Source organism: Myotis daubentonii, chromosome 3, assembly GCF_963259705.1.
Source record: "Myotis daubentonii chromosome 3, mMyoDau2.1, whole genome shotgun sequence".
In the NCBI taxonomy this organism is placed as follows: Eukaryota; Metazoa; Chordata; class Mammalia; order Chiroptera; family Vespertilionidae; genus Myotis; species Myotis daubentonii.
Window position 1 is genome coordinate 46223378 of NC_081842.1, and position 23180 is coordinate 46246557.

Consider the following 23180-nt stretch of genomic DNA (forward strand, 5'->3'; position numbering starts at 1 on the left):
ACAGAGCTGGGGGAGCCCCTAACAAGGTATTGTGTCAATGCACCATGTGCTGGCACAGTTAACACTGTGGGGGCCTGAGACACAGCTCCCTTACACTCATAGGTCCTTGGAGTCCAAGCTGCCTCCTGCAGCAAGGACTGCCCATTCTCAGGGAGGGCTCTGGACAGAAAAGGGGATGGTCTCCAAGCAGCATGAGCCCGGGAGAAGAAAAGAGCTGGCTGGGGAGGAGTGGCTGGGAGCCTGGGAAGCAGGCATCCTGCAGGTGGGAAACTGGCAATGCCCACCAGCTCAGTGGGAGTGGATTGGAAGTAGGGGGGATGGGTGGAGGGAGAGTCTGGGAATCCAGGCTGGGAAGGCGGGCCAGGAAGGATTTACACTCTTGCTGGCTAAGATGCCCCACCTGACCCCTTCAGTGACTTCAGGCCCATTCACATGCAAATCCCCAGGGGACTAGGAGGCTGCGCCCAGGGTTGAGGACAGGAAAATTGCTGGAGGACTGACTGCTAAAGACAAAGCCTGGCTGTGTTCTTCCTCAGCTGGGCTGCCTGGCTCAAGGTGCGTCACAGTCTGGACTGGAGTGAAAGTACTGATTAAATAAGTGCTTAGTGGACAGAGGGGCCTGCCAGGATCCAGTGTCACCCAGCAGTTCCAGGAATGTGTGAGCTGGTTTTGTCCTCTGCTGTTGCCCAGGCCTCTGCCCCACCCTGGCCCAAATGCACCTCCTCAGATTTTCCCATGCAGAGAGCTGGAATAGGAACCAAACAGCCTGGATTCTGGTCACTGCTCTACCACTCACTCATGTGCCATGTTAACCTTCCTGGGCAATGGTGTGCGGGAGCCAGCTTGTACCAGCTTATAGGCGCCAACTGACAACTTTTCAAGGTTTTTTTGTGACCCTGTTCTTAAATACAGCCATCATGAAAAATCAAGTTTCATAAACTTACATATAACATATATATCAAAAACAAATTATATAAAAACTCATCACCTACTAACTATTTTAGCATTTTACTATTATCTATGTTCTTGAGATATTATGTCTAGTACGTGAGTGGTGAGTGGTGGGCTATTGTGCATCTCTTCTCCCTTCCCAACCCAGATCCAGCTGTGAATCATTTACGAGCACACCACTATGTTCAGGCTGAGTTTTCGCAAACATACAAGGTGGACATTATTTCTGTCCTCTAAGAGTCAAGAGGTCAAATGAAAAAACTGGTGTGAAAGCAGCTTGTCAAGTCTGCACCTGCCTGTCAGCATTTAGCAGGGACCCTATTTCCCAGCCCCTGAGGAGCAGGCTCTCCTTCCCTGTCCCCAGCACCTCTCCATTTCCCATCCCTGTCCCTCTGCTCCAGCCACACTGTCATCCCTGCTGTTCTTCAAACACACCAGCCTTTGCACTGGCTGTTCTCTCCTATGGGGATGCTTTTCCCAGAAAGCCACATGGCTAACTTTCTCAGCTTCTTCAAGTCTTTGCTCAGATGTCACCCCTTCAATGAGGACTAACCTGCCGAACATATTTCAATCATAACCCCCACCCTGGCTCACAGGGCCCCTTTTTACCCTGCTCTATTTCATTGCCTATCACCTTATGACTCACTATATAATGTTCTTATGGATTATGTTCAATGTTTATTGTCTGTTTCCCCCAGTTCAATGTCAGTACCCTGTGGGCGGGAATTTTTGTCTGTTTTAATTACTGCTATATCCCAAGCTCTGGTAAATAGTAGGCATTCAAGAAATACATTTGTCAAATAAATGGACACGTCCTGTTCCCTAATTTTTCCTTTATGAATGAGCACACCAAAGTAAACTCAAATTCACTTTTTACTAAGGTGTATCTGAGAGCTGCCTGTGTACACACCAACACACAGATTTGCACACCAGGTGTGCCCATACCTCGGGGCACACTCCCCTCAAACTCCCCCACACTTGAGCACATTCTCTGCCCCAGCACTGTGACCTTCCTTCTGCTTCCCATCACCCATAGCCTGTGCTGTTTGCACTTCCTGCATAAAATTCGTGTTTTTTTTTCCCCCACACTTTTCTGAAGCTCATTTTCACCTCTTGATTCTTCTGAATCAGCTAGAATTGGTGTTTGGGAGCTGGTACCTCTTTAGTGAAAAAATCACACCAGGGAATGCAATTAAAATTCACGAGAGACATTTATCCATTTCTCATTCTCTTTTCTTTCAGGATCCAAGGCCTCCTGTCCACTCCCACAGAATTAGCAGAGCTACTGCAGTAGCTGGGGTCAGCCACAGCCTGAAGGTTGAGTAAACACAGAGCTCTGCACAGAAATTAGGGGCGGGGGTCAGAGCAGGGCCATAGAGGGACTCATCTCTCAGTTATGCAGCAGGATGCAGACTGACCAATGAGGCCTGGGGAAGTGGGCGGTGGAGTGGGAGGTACAGACCATCAGGACTGAAAGGGCTTGCAGAGGCCAGCGAGTCCAATTTTCTCACTGGACAGATGGGGAAACTGAGGACCAAAGCAGAGAGGTGACTTGCCCAATGTCTCAGCAGAAGTCAGTGATTGATTTCTAGACCAGAGTCCTTTCCTTTATGCTCACCATCAGGAGACATATGCCTTTTTCTGTTCTGTCTCAGGACTGTGCTCACTGCTGGGAAAAAAATACAGACATGGGCCCTGAACTTATGAGGCTGATAGTCTAGTGCCGTGGTCGGCAAACTGTGGCTCACGAGCCACATGCGGCTCTTTGGCCCCTTGAGTGTGGCTCTTCCTAAACCTTAGGAGTACCCTAATTAAGTTCATAGCAATGTGTCTACCTATATAGTTTAAGTTTAAAAAATTTGGCTCTCAAAAGAAATTTCAATTGTTGTACTGTTGATATTTGGCTCTGTTGACCAATGAGTTTGCCGACCACTGGTCTAGTGGAATGACCTTGAGTTCACCGCTAGAACTTGTGTATCACAAACAGATAAATTGAGCATTTCCCAGCTTTCATAGGCCAGACTCCATTTCCAGTTATTTTTTGTAAAATATTTTTCTCTCAAAATCAGGATAAAAGAGTTCTTTAACAAAATCTAGACAACACAGGATCCTTAAGGTCCTTTCGTTTTACTAAATTTTACTGAGTTACTCTGAAAGGCAGTGTTGCCTTAGAACAAAATGCATAGCCAGGAAGCATATCAAGGTCCCTACCAGGATAAAGTCTGTTCTGAGAGGGACTGAGTGAAGATAAAAATCATGACTTGGAAGTAAAAAGACCAGGATTTGAGACTTGGCCTTCTATAGAGTCTTGGACAAATCCATTTAAGTTTCTTTTGTGCTCAGTTTTCTTTCCTTTAAATTAGGTATGATAATCCCTGCTCTTCCTATTTCATGAGAATAAAGTGAGGCAGTACTTTAAGTTTGTGTTGCTACAGGTAAACACTCATGAGAATTAGCCTCCTGCACTTGAACAGGTCTTTCAAAGTACCTTTCTATAGATTGCCTGATAAGAGCAAGGTCATGGATAGCCAACTCGTGGTAGAGATGAGAAAACTGGTATTTATTGAGCATCCACTGATACCAGCAGGCATTTTGTTACGCAGACCATTGCCATCATTACCACTGTAATAATATTTATTGAGCTAATCACAGATGTCTAGGACATACACCATTAAAGCATTGATCTCATTTGGCATTCCCAAGAAGCCCATGAGATAGACATTATTATTATTATCCACAGTTTACAATAAGAGGTGGAGGCAGGGCCTGACCCAGTTCTGACTGGTTCTAAAGCCTGATTTTTTTAAAAAAATATGTTGTTGTATTAGTAGATCAGTTAGAAACTGTACTTCTTTTTTTAAAAAAAATATATATTTTATTGATTTTTTACAGAGAGGAAGGGAGAGGGATAGAGAGTTAGAAACATCGATGAGAGAGAAACATCGACCAGCTGCCTCCTGCACACCCCCCACTGGGGATGTGCCTGCAACCAAGGTACATGCCCTCGACTGGAATCGAACCTGGGACCTTTCAGTCTGCAGGCCGACGCTCTATCCACTGAGCCTAACTGGTTACGGCTAATGCCTGATTTTTGAACCCTTGAGCATGACTGCCTTTTGCAGTGTTGATTCCACTTACAGCCATTATCTCATTTAAACCCTCCCACAACCTTTGAGAAAAGTACTGTATCATTATAAACTTCTTTTTCCTTTACTGATTACAAAACCAATGCTTAGAGAGATTGAGAAGCTTAGGGTAATGCACTATTGAACTCCTATTTACCCTACAAGACTTATCTCAAGCATTAACTATTTCCAAAGCCTTTCCTGAACACCCAGAAATGACCACTTCCCAACCTTTATACTGCCTTATACCACATGCGTTAATTGCCTAGCTTTACTTTATTAATTATGTACTTTTCTCATAAGAATTCCTTGAGGACAGGTACTCATCTTTGTGGGCCCTGCCTTTAGTGCAGTGTCCAATTTACGGAAAGTTTTCAATAAGATTCTTGTGCTTCATTCCATAGATGGTGGGGAGACATTGAAGGATTTTGAGATGGCACAATCAAAGCAATGTTTTTCCTTTGGACACATATAGAGGGTGGACTGGATAAGGAGAGACTGACAGCTGGTAGACATTTAGGAGGCTATTGCAATAGGCTGGGTGAGAAGAATAAGAATTGGAACTAAGTGGCTAACAGTGGAAAGAATGGAAGAAAAGCTGAATACATCAAGGATATAGAGTTAACAGAGGAACAGTGGTGTTATATCACATGAGCATTTAACAGATGCCAATTGAGCTATTTGCACTCAATGAGTAAAGGAGAGAGGAGAATAAAAACTGCATGCAGGTTTTTATTGTCTACCTTTCCAATGAACAGATGTCATGGAGTGAAAATGAAAATAGGATGTGTGCATATGCTGTCCCCTTGGTGGTTCTGGTTTCTAAGTACCTCCTTCAGTAACAACAGCTCCAGAGCTCCTTTCTAAGCACAAGTTGACCACTTCATCTGATGCTCAACCAAAAGAACTATAATTTGTTGCATTTATGAGAAAAAAGTCCCTTCTGGATATACTGTAAGACAGTGCTGTAATATATTTAAGAGGTTGAGTAAGTTTGACTATGGACAACGTTTGCCTTACATTGTACTTATATTACATTACACTTAAAAAAAAAACCACTGAGCATCTGTATATGTAACTCTACTGCCATTTAATTTTTTTAAAAGAAGAAAGAGACTGAAAATCTTGAGATATAAATTTTGGTCCCAGTGTGACCTTGGCCAATAAATTGCCCTTCCCTAGGCTTTTATCATAATGATGATAGAATTGAACTATGATTTTTGAAGTCTTAGCTACATATATATGAGGGTTACATTGGCCTTAGAAACCATCTTGTTCAAGTCCCTATATATCAGTGACCCCTTATAGAAGTAGTCACTTGCCCATGGTTTACCTAGTTAGAAGAGAAAGGCCACAAGAATCCAGGCCTACCGACTCCCTGGCCAGCATCTGTGCTCTGACCTCACCTGCAACATTAACCAGCTGTGGTTCGTATGCCTCATCTGTGCACTGTAGACACATTCCAAGGAAGCAGGTGCTGTTGTGCAGATGTGTATGCATTTTGAAGACCAAGGACCGCGGGAAATCAGGTCGGAGAGAGGAATTCCCTAAAATGGGAGCATCTGGACTGCAGCCTTGGGGTTCCTGCTCTTCTGTAAGCTACTGATATGCAATGTCAGCAGTGTGGTCATATCACCCTGATGGGTCAGGCTGGGAAGGGTGGTCTGTGGGTTTGGGCTGCGCTGAAAAGGGTTCTTGTGAACTGGAGGGTTCTTTAAACCTACTTCAAAGTCTACCAAGGCAATTTAGTCACAGAGTGATAAAGCCTCAAAATAGGGCATATTATATGAGCATTTAACATCTCTGGATAGAAATCATCAAATGGAAATCAGTGATATTTAAAAAGGACAGCAGTGGAATGATATGTTTACGAGTTTTCTTTAAATGACATGTCACTAAGACATCCCCAGCAGACTGTAGGCTATTAATGGAGTGCTTATGGCCATGGAACCTTGAGAAGTGGCCATCGTAACATATCATTACTGGTTTCTGGCATTATTCTAACCAGAAAATTAAGGGTTTGGTGGGCTTATCTGAAAAATTCTGGCAAGGAGGATTAGCATTAGAATTCTGGAATTTAAGGGACTTTAGTGAATATCTCATCTCACCTCTTTATGGACCAGATGAGAAAAACAGAATTTTGGAGAGGATGTTGACTTATCCAGGGGTGGTGTGGCACGCTCATACTCATGCAGATGGAAAGCGAAGAGCCTCCCTTTCATTAAGTAGCCAGGAAAGACACATATTCTGGGGTCGCCGGTGGTAGGGCAATTAGAAAAAGTGAATGGGTTTCAACTATATGTAGAAGACTTTTGGGTTTGGGAGCTCAGAGGCCAGAGTACTAGTCTTGTTCCTGAATTATGAGCGCCAGTCACCTCTTCTGTCCAACAGGAATGTAAGCATGATAGGTGTGAACTTCAGGGTGACGAAGGAGGATGCGTGAGCAGAGTGAGCTGCAGAGCCATCTTCACTCTGAGCAGCCCCACTTCTGTTTTCTCTATTGGCTGACTAGAAGATTTCTTAGAAGAAAACGTTCATTGGGTCATAATATTTGACAAAAAACAAATATTGTGTGGGACTAGATGAGTATGCAGAGGGCCTCAGCAGCCTGATATTCTGTGAGTTCTTGACTCCAGGAGAGGAACTGTGCAAGGCATGTGTGGCCAAGGGCACAGGAACTGTCTCCATATGAGCACCAGTTGTCAGCTGACCAGGGCACAGTGTCCTGCAAAGGAAGGCCTGCTCAGGCCTCATGGCTGCTGGAGCCTCTGCAGGGAGGCTAATGCTGGTGCTGGTTGGCATTCTAGAAGGGAGTCAGCTGGACAAGCTCAAGTAAAGAAATGCGTCTTGCCCTCTCTGCCCAAGGTGTTAATTCCTTCCTTCAAAGATTTTGACAAAATGTTTCTGGGGCAGAGCTACAAGAACTGCAGGGCACTTCAGGTAGGCAGCTCAGTTTCTGCATTGTCTCAAGCAGACTGATCTTTGGTTATAAGTCTGATTTTGGGGCAAAGTGAGTATTACAAGATTTTCTTGTCCACTCCCAATCATTTAGAAATTAATGGCAGATACGGGACTAGAACAGGCATTTCCTGAAACCCAGGCAAGAACTTAAGACTATGCTCTCCTTCCAGAAGGTTTAGTTCCATCTCCTTGGGCTTTCAGAAAGGTGTTTTACCTGCCTGGATGGAAACCATTAATCAATTTCCAACATATTCTTCAGCCAGAAAGGTCAAGCTTTGGGTAGAAATGTATTCCAGTGTCCTTAATTCAGTGTCAGAAAGGTCTTCAGATTCTATTGTTGCCCTTGAACAGTACCTTGTCATTTTTTCCCCATTACAAACCCAGCTGATGTCAGCTCCTTAATCTCCTTTGCCAGAAGACTGAATTTATTTGGGGCAAAGGAATAATTTAAATCTTCTATTGTTTGTTTGTCATCTTCATAAAGGAGTCCTAACAAGGTCAAACCTGGCATCTGTCTGAATAAGAGGAAAACTTGTGAGAAATGATTGCTCAATGCATATGAACTGAAAGTGAGTCAATTCTAGGGGTGGGGTGGGTGGGGGATAATGAAAATAAGCCATTGTTGCAGCTAAAGAAAAAAAATCTGTAAATTTATGGTTGTGAGGCTTCAGCTACCAATAAAATCAAGTGTTCTCACTGAGAAATTTCTAGATGGTTGACATGTTTGAAAGTAGAGGAAAGAAGCAGTTAGGAAGTTCACATCTAGCCTTGTCTGAATCTATGGAGTGTGCTGTCTTATTTAGCCAATGTTTGGTCACCTTCCTTCTGGTGAAGTCCACATATTCAAGACTAACTTGGTTTTATGACCAGTATTAGTTGGGGAATTGGGCTGGGGGATTCTAACCTAATGCTAACCTAATGCCCCTACCCATAATCTATTTTTTCTTAGGGTTTGGTTCTGGCAGGGGCTAGATTATATCCTAAAGGACATAATTGTCCAGTTTGTCAGAAATTTCAATTTAGGATGATGCATGCTTAGGGTCTTGGTCAGGGGTGGGCAAACTTTTTGACTCGAGGGCCACAATGGTTTCTTAAACTGGACCAGAGGGCCAGAACAAAAGCATGGATGGAGTGTTTGTGTGAACTAATACATGTTAACACTGCTGCTGGTGAAGGAGCATTCGGGAGAGCAAGAGAACCCTCCGCTCTTTCGGCTCCGCGGCCGGATCCGGCCCGCGGGCGTAGTTTGCCCACGGCTGATCTTGGTGAACAACCCCTGCCTGAGAGGTTGGCTCCACTTGTCAGCCTCTCATTGTCATTACTCTTTTCCATCTTGTGCAGTGGCTATTTTCTGGGCTCATCTTTCTTTGAAAGGGGCCAAATCTTTTGTATCCCTAAATTCTCATAGTCCCTAGCACAGAACATTCAAAGAAGGGCAGCATTCCCTAGAGCAATGGTTTTCAAATGAGGAGATTTTGCCTCTCTGGGGATATTGGCAAGATCTGGAGACATTTTTGGTGCTCACAACTCAAGAGGGAAGTGCTATTGGCATCTAGTGAGTAGAAGCCAGGGATGTTGTTAAAAAATGTATAATTCTCAAAACAGCTTCCCTCAACAACGAATGATCTGGCTCAAAATGTCAGTAGTGTGGAAATTTAGAAACGTTGCCATGGAATACCAATTTGGAAGCTTTTTAAGTCACAAAACCCTTGTTGCAAGTAATATTTTTTGATGCAGACCCAACATAAATGATAAGCAACATCCAGCAATTAAAATGAGTTTAAGCAGGGTAGGAGTTCACAGCTCCACTTACCAGGCTTCCCCTGCCTCTAGTGGCTTTGTAACCCCCTGCAGTATCCTGGGGCTCAGTGGATCACAGCTTGTATAGTCAAAAAAGCATGGGAATGACAGTCGCAAGACATGGGTTTAGATCCTTGTTTTGCCACTTTCTAGCTATACAACTTTGGGTGAGTTGCCTTACCTTCTTGGATTTTTTCTTGGCCTGTTAAATGGGATAGTAGAACCTGCCTCATAGGATTGTTTTAAAGGTTGAATAAGATTATAAGTGTAGCTGAAACCGGTTTGGCTCAGTGGATAGAGCGTCAGCCTGCGGACTGAAAGGTCCCAGGTTCGATTCCGGTCAAGGGCATGTACCTGGGTTGCGGGCACATCCCCAGTGGGAGATGTGCAGGAGGCGGCTGATCGATGTTTCTCTCTCATCGATGTTTCTAACTCTCTATCTCTCTCCCTTCCTCTCTGTAAAAAATCAATAAAATATATATAAAAAAAGATTATAAGTGTAAAAGCACCTTGCAAACTCACTACTTTGTTGTTGGTCAAACATTCTGGCTAATACAAGGCTAACTCTTGTTGAAATATTGGCTGTGGAAAAATGAGTCTATAATAATCCTAACAATATGCAAAGTCTGCTCTAGAGTTGTTTGATGAGAACCTCTTCCAGGAAGTCAGAGAAAGTTTAGAAAGCAGGTTCTCTTCTTTTCAAATCAGACACAACCTTAATAAACTCAATCTCTCAGAAGTACTCCAATCATATTTTTTTCATTTAAATTAAAAAAGAAAGAAAGAAAGAAAGAAAGAAAGAAAGAAAGAAAGAAAGAAAGAAGAAAGAAAGAGTTCTCCAACCTTTCTTAGCCCCACTTTTAAAGAGCAGCTTCCCATCCATGGTCTTGTTTGTGGGCTTTCTGTTGATTATTTCCTGCCCTTCATCCATGTGTTTTTTCTTTACATTCCCCTCTGATAGTGACCCCCACCCTTGCTTATACCCTTTGATGATAAAATACAAACTCCTTAGCATCACATTCAAGGCCGCTCAGAATCTCTCCCCAATTTAACCTTCCAATCTCATCTCCTACTGTCTGCTACTGGATGTCCTACACTCCTCAAAAACACTTGATCATTACTTAGGGAACGAGGCAATGCTTTCTAGTGCCTCAGATTTCGACACACTTACAGATGTGTTTCAGTCTGATTAATGCTTATGCTGGTGTCCCTCCCCTTTTCTGCTTTTGTGAATTAAAAGTGACCTTGGAATAGAGGCTAATGAAAACATTAAAGAGTTTGAGAACAGAAATAAAAAGAGGAAGCTGTGTTTGGCTGAGTTACACTTTGCCAGCCTCAGTTTTCCTCTTGGTCCTTTCTCGGTTTATGTAACTCAGCCTGCACCTAGCATGCCATTCACACCTTCATTCATCATGTTGTAACCTTTTGTGTCTCCCTCACTGGACTGCCCAGCATGGGAGTAAGCACAGCAACTAATTCATCTAGGCTTCCCTAACTCCCAGCAGATTCCCCGATAGACATCCTGGCCCAGTTAGGGAATATCAGGGGTCTCACCTTCACAAAGTCATATTCACAAAGATAGGAGGATTCCAAGTTGAAGTGCATGAAGTAAAGCTTGATCCGAAATCCTTCTGGAACAGTGATATTCCAAGTCACTCTCGAATCACTAGGGTAGGAGTCTGGATAGCCAGGTGACTGAATCTGGCCAAACATATTGTTAAGCTCCACAGTGTGGGCCAAAGCCTTCCACAAGGAGAAGCACAAAGCATGATAAAGAGGGAGCCACCTAAAAGACAAAAATGGATCACCTTACATTCACGGACACAGTTCCTCACCATTTAACTAAGTCAGCAGCCCAGAGATCAAGTTCTCAGTGTATCTCAGCCACTGACTTCTGCCTTTACTCCTCCCCTGTGGGCCTTGCTTACCCAGTCTAGAATACAGAAAACGGTAACTCAGTGATTTCTGAAGTTTCTGTCAGTTGTGCTCTTTTGAAGATTTGATAATACTATTAAACTTTCCCAGCAAATACCACCTTTGGGACTGTGACACATATCATTTTTCTGTTGAAAATGTAAATTTCATAATCAGGTAAAAGTTATCATTTCTTCAGCTCAACTTCATTTAAGAATTATAACCCCTTCTGTTTTCTAAAAAGTAATAGTAACATAGTAATCTTGGAATGAGATTTGTACTCAATGATGCAGTACCTTACACAAATTTAACAAAATTAATCAAGGTATGCAAATTTTTGAATTAAGAAAGACTCAGTAAAACAAAATTTTTCCCTCTTGGTAAGTGTTCTTATAAAATGATCAAAGCCCTACAATTTATTTCCAGCTGTAGGAATAAAAAAGAATGAACTATTAAAAGAATTGGATAAAGGGCAAGGAAAACTCAATAAAACTTACAGAACACACCCAATGTGACTGATGCAATAGAGGCAGAATGTTCAAGGCTCGTCAAAGCCCTAATGGTCAATATACACCACACCAAGCATCCAATAGATTGACCCCTCTCCTACCCAAGCAAGACCCAAGGACCTTGAATTCAAACATCCCAAACCTGGATCATCAACTTTTCCCATAAGTACTATTTATTCTGCTTCCCAAGGTCAGTTGATGTAAACGTTCTTATATGAAATACTGGAGGCCTGGTGCACAAAATTCATGCATTGGGAGGGTCCCTCAGCCCAGCCTGCACCCTCTCGCAATCTGGGACCCCTCAGGGGATGTCCAATTGCCAGTTTAGGCCTAATCCTGCAGGGCCTAAACTGCAGTCAGACATTGCTCTCACAATCCGGGACCGCTGGCTCCTAACCGCTGGCCTGCCTGCCTGCCTGATTGCCCCTAACCACTCTGCCTGCCTGCCTGATGCCCCTAACTGCTCAGCTGCCTGCCTCATCGCTCCTAACCACCTCTGCCTGCCTGCCTGATCTCCCCTAACCACTTGCCTTCCTGCCTGACCGCCCCAACCACTCACTTGCCTGATCACCCCTAACCACTCTGCCTGCTGGCCTGATTGCCTCTAACTGCTTGCCTACCTGCTTGATGGTTCCTAACCGCCTCTGCCTCGGCCCTTGCTGCTGCAGCTTCATCCAGAAGGATGTCTGGAATGACGTCTAGAATGTCGTTTGGCTGTCCAGTCTAATTAGCATATTAAACTTTTATTATTATAGATTGCTATTGCATCCTAAGTGGTCTCCCTGCCTCCACTTTATACTATTCAGCAATCTTCCTCCAAGGTTGATTTACTAATACACAGATGTGACCATGCTGCTCCACTGTGCCTGCAGGGTAAAGCACCTGCTCCCACTTGGCTGATGATCCCTTTTTGATCTAGTGCTGATCTGCCTGTCCACCTTCATCTCAGTGCCAGCCATACTTTGGCAAGCCATGCCCACCCATAACTCAGCCTTCTTCCACATGCTGTGATCATTCCCACCTAATTGTCTTATTTCTCCTCCATCATCCAGTTTAAAACTTCTGATGCTATGGAGTATCTGTCACTCAATTGAGCACATATCATACTGCACTGCTTTAGGGGAACAGCCCCTGAAGTTCGATGTATTGGGGTTCAAATCCCAATTTTTCTGCTTATTGGCCATAAAATCTTGGGTAATTAGTCTCTCTGAGCTCCAGTTTCCTCATATAAAATGGGATTATCTCTAATTAAAAAACTCACATGAGCATTCAAGGTTATGTATATAAAGGACCTAGTGTAGAGCCTAATGTATAATCAGTGATGACTGAATGAGTGAATGGATGAATGAAATGGGGCCACTGTCTTATACAGCCCCAAAAGTCAATGCTGGGAAATTATACCAGCATTTTAGGATTAATAGTTCTATCTTTGCTAGTCAGGACACTTTTTTCCAACCCTCTGTCCCATAAGTACAGATGCATATATGTGTATATGTGCATATGCATGAATTTTTGAATCTATATACATAGCTTTCTCATAATATTTACATAAAAGATAAATAGGTAAGTGCAAATAAGCCTAAAAGGATATCATCAGGGTACTAGCAGTGGTTATTACTGACGTGGAATATGAGTATTTTTAATTTTATTTTCGTGTATACAAAATGTTCAAATTTGTCTAGAAGGACCGGTACTTTTTTTTTCAATAAAAAGAAAACAATAAAATTACTTAAATTTTTTCCAAGGCCCTTATAATAGCAACATGTGAGATGCAACTAAGGAAGCAAATTGTTTTAATCCAATTGCCAGGGTCAATATTTTTTTAAACCAATCTGTTGGAGGAAGGGCCATAGAGGCAGAGGAGGCATAAGTCCAAGTCTCTAGTGAATTCATAGGAAAGCTGAGTCCAGAAACTCTCACTCACAGGGCCCAGGCAGCCCTACATTCAAGGGAGGAAATATACCCATGCCAGCAGGGCAGGGAGTTCTGCTGCAGTGCTGCTTGGGGAGGGGAGAGTGCTGGTCCTGGGGCAGAAAAACTAGGTTCCAGTTCAGACTTTTACTTCATTTATATGAACCATCTTGGGAAAGTCATGTTAGGTTTCTGTCTCTTCATCCATTTGGTGATAATAATGACTTCCTACAGGGCTGCTCTCAGAAAAAGGCAGTTGGAAAGTGCTTTGTTAACTGCCCAGCCCTAGGCAAACATTAGTTATGATTACTCCATCATGCTGCTTCCCAAAAAACAGGGGGGTTAGGAGTGACGGTTGGCTCCCAAATCGGACTTCCCTATAATAGCGACATCCAGATTGTGCAAGGCTCAAAGGTCAACTTTCTCCATGGCTGCTTTTTCCAGACCACATGGAGGAGACTCAGCCTCCTACTGCGGGGCTGTCAAGGGCCGGCTGCTGACAGCCCAGAAGCCCGGGACCATGTGGGGTAGACAACTGTTTAGTGTGGGAGGATGGCCTACGAAGCTTTCTGTTCTATTCTGTTTGCATCTCAAAACAGTCGAACATATGAAACAAATATCTCCTTGCACATAATGGGCTTGAGCATATGCTTGCTTGCTTTAGGGGCTGCAAATCAGAGGATATAAGTGTCGGCTTTCATTCCCCATCACACTCTCTGACTGTTTTTGGCTTCTTATACACCAGGCACCGGCTGTACAATTCCTGACACCTGCTATCTATATTCTAGCTAATCAAAAAAATTGAGCTACATTTGCTTGAAATGTCAAAAGTAATGTCGAAAACTGGGATTTCAGAGGCTCCAGTGTGGGAACAGGCCATCAGGAAGGATAAAAATGCCTGCGTAGATCAGTGATTATGCAATGAGTAGTAATTTCTATCTTCTCCATTCACTCCCCTCACTTCAACCCGCACTACATCCAGACTGTCTCTGAGTAGAAGAGTTGAAAGGGACTGCATAGATCCCTTTGACAACACCCTTAGTTGACTGGTGATGAAAAGGATACCCCAAGAGGTGACATGTCATAGCCAATACCATATGGCGAATTAGCTTCAACAGAAGAAGGGAATAACCGAAGCTCACAGAGGAAGCTGGGTCCATGCCCATATGCCCAGGCATCTGGCCAAAGCAATTAATCCTGTGAAAAATAATTCAAAAACCCATGGCTTTATGTGAAAAATTTTGAAAAAGATACTAATACCAAAGCCCCTCCCCCAACAGATTCTAGTTTAATTGGTCTGGAGTGCGGGCCAGTCCTCAGCACTTTGAAGCATTACAGATGATGCTAATGTGCAGGAGGACTGGGAGATGCCTGTATAGAATGTTACTTGGTTGAGAGTCTGGTAGAATATGGTAGAAAAAAAATCCAAGTCCTGGAGTTGAAGTCCAAAGACCCAAGTTTAAGTCTGAGCTTTCCAAATCATCCATGTGCTTTGGGTAAATTGTTAACTGCTTTTATCGTCACTTTTTCATAAATCCTTACCTTATCCAAAATCTGAAAACCAGAAGAGACAGTGCCCATGAAACGGTTTTGTAAACTCTGAAGTGCCCTTCTATAGGAGGCAAGACTCTTGGAAAACTTCTAGTGGAGCACTTTTCTGTAGTATTTGTGCTATTTAACAACTGAATGCAATTCAGCCAATATTTATTGAATGCCTAACAGATAAGGAAACAGATATCATGCTAGACACTGGGCACACAACTACGAAAAGATTCCGTATCTTAGGAGACAGTCAATCTTGGAAGAGGAGGTGGGCATTTAAACAAGGAGATGTACAAAGGCAAGAAGAGATGTAGTCCCAGAGGACAGCGGATGCTTATTCTGGGGATGTCGGCTAGGGAAGAGGAGGTGATGTTTGAGTTGGCTGGAGCAATCGGGTCCCCTAGGTAGAAAATAAGGGGGAAGGATGGTCTGGGTTAGGGAATGGGTAAACGCAAAGACACAGAACTTGTTCATCAGCCCTGTAGTTTGGTATGACTGGGGCATTGGGGGTAGGGTGAGATTCAAACAGTGACAGATCAATCAAATTGTCATTGCATGTAGATGGCATACATTTCATCTCTTTTAGGAGAAAGGAATATGAAGTTAGATGGCAGATCTAAAATTACAATGGATTTAAAAAGAGCAGAATGTTCTTTTAAAAGAATTAACCTTAAAGACCCGATTACCTCTCTGAACCACAGGTAATCTGAGTTCAAAGAGTTAACAGTCTGAAGCCCCTCATTGATCCCAGACCCAGAAAAGTTGCTAGGTGACTTTGCAAAAGAGAAACAAATAGAACCCCCTTTTTCAATGGAGAAGAAAATTAATGGGAAAAGAGGGGTTTAGGGACTTAACATCTGCAGTGTTTTTCTTTCCTTTCTTCTTCTTCCTTTTTTTGTTTTTTTTTATTCTTAACAGCATTAACACTTATAAGTGGTAAAAACAATTATGGTTGTAAGGTTTTGAGACTTGCAGAGGAAAACTTACAAGGAATGTATGGTAGGAAGGATCAAGTAACTCAAACTATAGCTGAAGAATAGGGAATGTTGAAGAGCATAAAAACAATTAGAATTTAAAGTCCTCGGTTCAGAACCAAAGGCTCCTTTTAAAAAAATAAAATTGTGGTATCCTTTAAGAGCCATTTGGTGCTATTGGTATTCTGATTCATACCACCAGCTGCCTCTGATTTCAGTCAGAAATTCAGAAATTTATAGAAAACTGTAAAACGGGGACAGGTTTTTAGTTTTCTAAATTGAGATTTTAACTGGCCAACTTCTGAGGGTTTAAGAAACCACAGAGCTGAGCTGTGGGAAGCTGGTTTCTTTTCCGGTCAGAACAAATAAACACACAAACACATATCTAACTCACAAAGTGTTGGGAGAGGTAAACCAATGTTCTTTGCAGAGGAGGAAAACAAAAAACTGAGCCTGTGGGCAGCAGGAGGAAAGTCTCATTCGCCAGCAGGCAGCACCCTACACTGGCAGAAGGGGAATCTGAGCCTCAGCAGCCCTGGGCAGGATTTGCACAAAGTCTCCCGTTTCAAGTTGCATGTCTCCGGAGTCCCAGGAAGGCGCCCAGCTCAGTCTCCCTCTCAGAGCCCCAAGGATTGATAAGAAACCCTTTGTACCACCCATAGGACACAAAGGTGAGTCAGCCCAGAGACAAGGTCAGACCCTGCGGGGCTATTTGACACCCGGTCCCTTTAGGGGCAGCCTTGCCCATTCCTACCCTGGCACTCACCTCATTTTCTTGCCTTGGGTTCTCCTGGCTGCCTGGCCTTGGTCCTCCCCGGCCTGAGTTGTCTGTTAGCTCGTCCCCGATGTGGTGTCAGCGATGCCTTATCTTTGTTCTGAGGTCCCTGTGTGTCTCTGGAATTGGCTGGCATTCTCCATTCAGGTCACGCCTTCCCCTGCCTGCAACAGATCCCCTCTCCCCCTCTCTCCCTCTCCCTCTCCCTCTCCCTCTGCCTCTCTCTCTCTCTCTCTCTCTCTCTCTCTCTCTCTCTCTCTCTCTCTCTCTTTCTCCTCCCTCTTACACACACTCAGAGGAACCTGACAGAACAGAATCTGTCTTCCTGAAGAGATCTGCTCCTCCAGTTCCCTCCTTTATCCTGCTTGGCTGGCTCCAGTCCCTGAGAGAAAATAACTGAGTGGCTCAAATAGGTATTTGTGTCACCGTGTGTGTGTGTGTATGTGTGTGTGTGTGTGTGTGTGTGTGTGTGTGTGTGTGTGTGTGTGTGTGAGACTGTGTGTGAGTGTAGAGGGTGGAGGGGGGCAAAGTCTAATTTCTCTTCACTCTCCCTTGCCAGATGGCTATAGTTTTCTGCTCTTTTTCAGGACATTGGCAAAAGGACACCAACTAAACAGAAATAACCAACCAAGAAGGCAATTCTAACATCGACACTGGGAAAGAAAACAGATCCCTGGTCCCCAGGTCTGTGGGCAAACAGCACAGGTTTTCCTGTGAGCACAGCCGCTGGCCGAGAATGTTTGGGAGCAGAGGCCTGCAGTTGGCTCCGTGTTCCCACCGAAACACAGAACTTGTGCTGTTTACCAACTCAGAGGGTGCAGAGGTCTAACAACCAGAGAAGATGCTTCACAGTCAGAAAGTCCTGCACCTGGTGTAGGAAGAGCCACGCCTGTATATGTGTCCTTATGCAGGTTTGTGGAGAAATCAGCACCAGATCTAAGCTGTGCTGGATAATAAGTGAAGTAACTCCCTTCACAACAATGACAACCAAATGGGCATAAAAAAAGAGATTTTTACTGAGAACCTTTTTTGCGTTAGGCAGAATGACACACAGATGTCATCTTAGTTACTCCCACCAACTTGTGAGGGTCATACCATTATACTCATTTTACAAATAGGAAAACTGAGGCTCAGAGAGGCTGCATGACTTGCCAAGATTGCCCAGCCCTTAGTTACTTCTTACTGCTACTACCACTAATAGTGATGTGTCAGACTCTGTCTAATAATGTGTTAATTCCCTCCAATCATCTTTGTACCTCAGCTAGGTGGGTAGTAATAGTGTCGCCATTTTACAGGTGTTGACAATGCCCAGAGACGGTAAGCAACTTACCCAAGGTCACACAGCTAGAAAGCAATGAGGAAAGAAATCTGAGCTCTAACTTATTATATTGTACTGCTTCTCAGTAATGTATTATAAATGCATGGGACAATTCAAGTACATACAACATTCAAAGAGAAACTCAATTTGAAGCATTTTAAAAACAGTGCTAGACTCAGAACTTATATCTAAGCCAGCTGTGCACTTTAGGTCCAATACTTAACATCTTCAATTCTGTTTTCTTACCTAGAAAATGGGGTTGCAATGAAACTTAAGTGGGATTATACTTACGGAGGGCTTTTTTAGCTAGCCAGTGGTGTACCTGAGAAAGGGCTACCACTGTTTCTAACCAGGGGGGCACATTCATGCACTCCCAACTTTGCTTTGGCACAGTTTAGGGAACGATGGCTTGAATCTCACTGAAATTCTCCTTGCTCCATTTTCTCTCTAGTTTCTCTATTTTAACACTTTCAAATGCCAGCCTTGCCAAGTCCGCCTCATTAAGAGGCTGTGGTCAATAATGTGGGTGCAAGTACATGGGATGAGAGAATAGGTTTATCTTCAGGCACTGTTTCAACGAAATGTTGCTTTGTGTTTCAGGCATAATAGAAACAACCCCTTAAAAGTCCCATTAAGAAGACTCACAGGCTCCTTGGACATCAAATAACTCTCACAAAACAACATTTAAATGATTTAAGTGTAAATGAAGCAGAAACACATGGACTACATTTCTCTTGGAATACACAAGGGTTTTAAAACTGAAGGAGAAAGAATTTGGCGCAAGGCACACTGCGCTGTGCAGAGGGCCCTGCCCATTAAAGACATTCCCTCCATTCACGCTGCAGCTGAGCAGGCCCTCTCCTAATTTAGGGAACATACAGGGAAATGCAGTCATTTGTCCTGGGCGCGAAGGGGAGAGCTTGGGAGGGAAAGCCATCAGCTTCTCCTCGTAAAGTGTCATAGAGCAATTGAGCCTCCTGGAATGGTTTCCTGGCCATGATTTTTCAAGGCTGCCAGCATTCAATGGGAGGCATTTGAAATAAGTTCTAAGCCAAAGTTCTGCCAATATGCAGCAGATCTGATGTGTGCCTCCCTGGGAGTGAGCCAAGGCTCTGATGGAGTCTGTGTGAAAGCAAGAATGTTGTGGCTCAGGAGTGATCTGGGTGGGCTACAGGGAAGCTTCCCATTGGGTTGGACTACATTGGTGATACTATATTGTCTTGTGTTTTCGATAAAAACCCCCTGTGGTGTCATGAATAGATAGGGGAGTGGGAGCAATGGAAGGGAATTGGTCTGAAAGTAGGCTCAATATGGGTAGGCTAACTTGTATGTGACCTTGGGTGGGTCACCTAGGTTGTTGACTATGGGAGGGAGGCATCAGTTTGCTCCACTGTGAAATCAGGGAGTTGGACTCTGCTGAGATCATGAACACATACACATGTGGGCTGGAGGACTATTGTAGCTAAGAATATCTAAGAAACTGATAAATAGCCCCAAAGATCACAGCTTAGAATTAAATTTTGGGTTATTCAGCACATTGACTTATAGTAGGTCAGGTGGATTACTAATGACCTATAAAGCTAGTCAAAGAGTACAAAGTGGTCCTCTAATCTTGACACTGGTTTTATCTGTTGCCATAATAGCATCCCATTAATTAGAATTCAAACATAAGTATTCAGAACAATAATTTTCAAGAAGCTTCAACTAGCTATTTTTTTTTTTTAAGTTTCACTAAAAGGTTTAAAATATGCATACAAGGAACTAATAGTGTGTTATTTAGGATCATAAAATTATAGAATGGCAGATGTGGGCTCAATACCCCCAGGTTATAGTCAGGGTAAAGGAGCAAAATACTACTACAAAGAGGGTAAGTGCCACAGCATTCCTACCACTAGAAAGGACTTAGTTTACATTTTCTACTGAAGTATTTATTATATGCAACTCTTAAGATGGAACCTTCTGGAATTCCATGAATGTGTTAGAAAATGTAAGGAATTTGGGGAATGGGTTTTTGTTGGCAAAGTCTGAAATCCAAGCTTCCTAAGAATATCCAAGAAACTGATAAATAGCTCCAAAGATCACAGCTTAGAATTAAAATTTGGGTTATTCAACACAATGACTTATAGTATGCTGAAAGCCATCACTTCAGAGCCTACCAGACTATCAGAATCATCTGGGGAACTTCAAAAAATGCCAATACTTATTATAAGTAATATTCCTATCTTTTTACAGATGATGACATAGGTTCAGAGAGACTAAGTGTGTCAGCAAGAGGACAACCAATATTTACAGCCCAGGCCTCCTGACCCCAAATTCAGGACACTTTCCTCTCATCTGAGAACTCCTGATCCTGCCTGTGGACTTTGAACACCCATGAGCCTTGTTGTCATGTACCAGGAAGAATTCAGGGAAGGAAAAAATAGTTTCTACTAAATAAATAAACTGTTAAGCTCTTTTATAGGCTGAATTGTGTCCTCCAAAATGCATGTGTTGAAGCAAGCCCTAACCCCCAGTATCTCAGAGCATGACTATTTAGAAATTGGGTCTTTAAAGAGGTGATTAAGTTGAAATGGGGTGTCAGGGTGGGACCTTATCTAATGTAATTGATGTCCTTATTAGAAGACATTATGACACAAACAGAAAAGAAAAAATAACATGTGAGGAGACAGCAAGAAGGTAGCCATCTGTGAGCCAAGGAGAGATGGCTAAAAAGAACAACTTAATCTTGAACTTCTTTAAAACACCTGCCAACACCTTGATCTTGAACTTCTAGTCTTCAAAACTGTGAGAAAATAAAAATAAATTTCTGTTGTTTGAGCTGCCCAATCTGCAGTATTTTATTATGGAAGCTTTAGCAAACTAATACAGAAGATTCTCCCAAAGCATGAAAGACATACTACCAGTGGTGTCAAGCTGGTTGCAGGTGCCAAATACTTGGAATTAATAAACACTGGGTCAGTAAAAATTTCGTTTGGTAGGTAAAAAGAGAAACCTTGACTAATGCTGAAATATAGAGAATTTAGTTTCTTTATATAGCAAGAAGTGAGGAGGTAGGTAGTTCTGGGGCAACTACTCAACATTGTTTTCTTTCTTTTTGCTCTGCCAGCTGTAGGAATTGGGCTTTTATTGTCATGCTTGTTACCTCATGGTTACAAAATGGCTGCAGTGACTCCAGATGTCGTGTCACTATTAAAGCAGAAAAGAAGAAGGAAGAGGGAGAGGTAGCATTGGGGGACTTCTCTTAATGTCTCACAGGCCAGAGCTGGGTCCTACAGCCACCACTAACGTCAAGGGTTTTACAGCTTACATTAGAAGCAGGCATTAAAGAAGACAGGGGTTAGAAGTGGGGATTGTATGAATTGACTCTCAATGTCTGTCACCATCATATGCCAAAAAGAGTCCTGCCTTTTAAATTTCTCCTTCACTCCTAATATTATAAAAAAGAAAGTCTCAAAGTGGTATCTTTAAACCATGAATCCCATTTTCCCTTTAACAAGGAAAGGCAGATTTCAGGTTCAGAGTCTTGAGGACGCAATGGTATTCTGCTAGAATTTAACAATTTTTTATTCGTTATCTTTATTTTTATATTTACGGCAGTACCATGTTTTCAAATATATGGATTTTAGTTAAAAAATAAATCCAGAGTTGATTGAAATAAAAGTTCTTTAAAAATAATAATTAGGCGGCATTTATGCATATGAAAAAAATTGTAAAGTTAAATGGCTACATGTTGGGAGCATGGGTCTAGAGCAGGGGTGGGCAAACTTTTTGACTCGAGGGCCACAATGGGCTCTTAAACTGGACCAGAGGGCCAGAACAAAAGCATAGATGGAGTGTTTGTGTGAATTAATATAAATTCAAAGTAAACATCATTACATAAAAGGGTATGGTCTTTTTTTTTTTTTTTTTTTTTTTTTAGTTTTATTCATTTCAAACAGGCCGGATCCGGCCCGCGGGCTGTAGTTTGCCCATGGCTGGGAGGGTGAAGTCATGGTGGAAGAAGACTGGTCTGTGAGTCAAGATGCTAGGAATGGAGACGACGTTTTGCCCAAACCCAATGTGAAGCCTTGAGCTTTCTGTCTATCCTCCTGGGTTTGGAGTTTCTAATTTGCAATGGCAATGTTGGACTAGGTGTTTTGATTTATCTTTTAAAAGCACATTCCTACTCAAACACTTCATGGCATCTCTGTTTCAGTGTGTGGAACAATATCTGTCACACTACTATTGAGATGAGATTAAAGTTTAGAAGATCTCAAAGTAGTTTTAAAAAGCGGGTGACCATGGGAGCATGCTGAAAGAGGTTAATGGGGGCGGCAGGGGCGTGGGGGAGAATGGAGGACCTATGAAAAACTTTCAACAATAAAGTTTTTTTTTTTTTTTTAAAAGAGGGTGATCTCTAAGATAAAAGAAAAAGGTATACCCAAGAAGAATGCTTCTCTGTTATGACTCATTTTATCCCCAAAATAGCCAGTAAAGGCCATATATTATCATCTCTATTTTACCTACTTAATTAATAATATTGTGATGAGGTAATTTAGTCCCAGAGGTGATATATGCATTGCCCAGGGTTTCACAGAAATTAGATGGTGGGGCTGAGACCATGAACTCAGATTTCCATACTCGCCTGCTCTTTTAGATAAAGTTGTAGGCCACTCTATTTGAGACTAAATACATATCTATCAACAAGTGAATCTAAAAATCAAGTCAATAAAAAAATCTGATGAACAGAATAAACTGGTGAATATAATAGAAGCAGGGGCATAGAAAGGGAGTGGACTGACAATTCTCAGGGGGAAGGGGGTGTGAAGGGTGCGGGAAGAGATTGGACAAAAATCTTACACCTATGGATGAGGACAGTGGTGGGGGGTAAGGGCATGGGGTGGGGTGGGAACCAGGTGGAAGGGAGCTATGGGGGGGAAAAGAGGAACATCTGTAATAATCTGAACAATAAAGATTTATTTTAGGGAGAAACCAAGATGGCAGCATAGGTAAACACTGGAGTTTGCTGCCTCGAACAACCACTTCAAAAATACAACTAAAAGATGGAACAGACATCATCCAGAACCACAGGAAGGCTGGCTGAGTGGAAGTTCTACAACTAGGAGGAAAGAGTAAAACATACCGAGACCCAGAGGAGGCACAGTGCTGAAGTAAAATACTAAGGTGCGGAGTGCATGCGGAGCGGGCTGGCGGCCGAGGGCGTGGTTGTTGTTTTCAATTGGGAGGGAGTCTCAGACTCTGAGCTCCAGCTCCGGGCCAGTCTCTAGGGACCCAGACTCATACGGGAGAAGCGGGACTGTCTGGCATCGCTCAGAACCCTAGGGGAGACAGCTTTCTCTCCATGGGGCTTGCAGCAATTACTGGGACACTGAGAAGCAGAGCCTCTGAGGGCAAGACTGA

The 23180-nt window shown here is 43.0% G+C and overlaps 2 protein-coding genes and 1 long non-coding RNA gene across 5 annotated transcripts in view; 2 read left to right on the forward strand and 1 right to left on the reverse strand.

The window, feature by feature from the left end:
* The window catches only part of LOC132230218 (kininogen-1-like), a 433809-nt gene extending 420708 nt beyond the window's left edge, over positions 1-13101 (forward strand). Inside the window, exon 10 of the mRNA XM_059687330.1 lies at positions 13030-13101. Within this exon, the coding sequence (XP_059543313.1) occupies positions 13030-13086 (57 nt within the window). The 3' untranslated portion in view covers positions 13087-13101. The remainder of the gene's footprint in view (positions 1-13029) is intronic.
* The window catches only part of MASP1 (MBL associated serine protease 1), a 65768-nt gene extending 48870 nt beyond the window's left edge, over positions 1-16898 (reverse strand). Inside the window, exons 1-2 of one of the 3 annotated variants that reach the window (XM_059687321.1) lie at positions 16454-16898; positions 10392-10623 (exon numbers count right to left, since the gene is read on the reverse strand). In XM_059687321.1, coding sequence (XP_059543304.1) covers positions 10392-10623; positions 16454-16458 — 237 coding nt within the window. In that variant the 5' untranslated portion in view covers positions 16459-16898. The remainder of the gene's footprint in view (positions 1-10391; positions 10624-16453) is intronic. The other 2 variants (XM_059687320.1, XM_059687322.1) reach the window with 2 other exon arrangements.
* Positions 16129-20563, forward strand: LOC132230221 (uncharacterized). The gene is made up of 3 exons (XR_009451827.1): positions 16129-16358; positions 17050-17146; positions 20013-20563. It is a non-coding gene; the product is annotated as an uncharacterized LOC132230221 (long non-coding RNA).
* The last annotated feature ends 2617 nt before the right edge of the window (positions 20564-23180 follow it).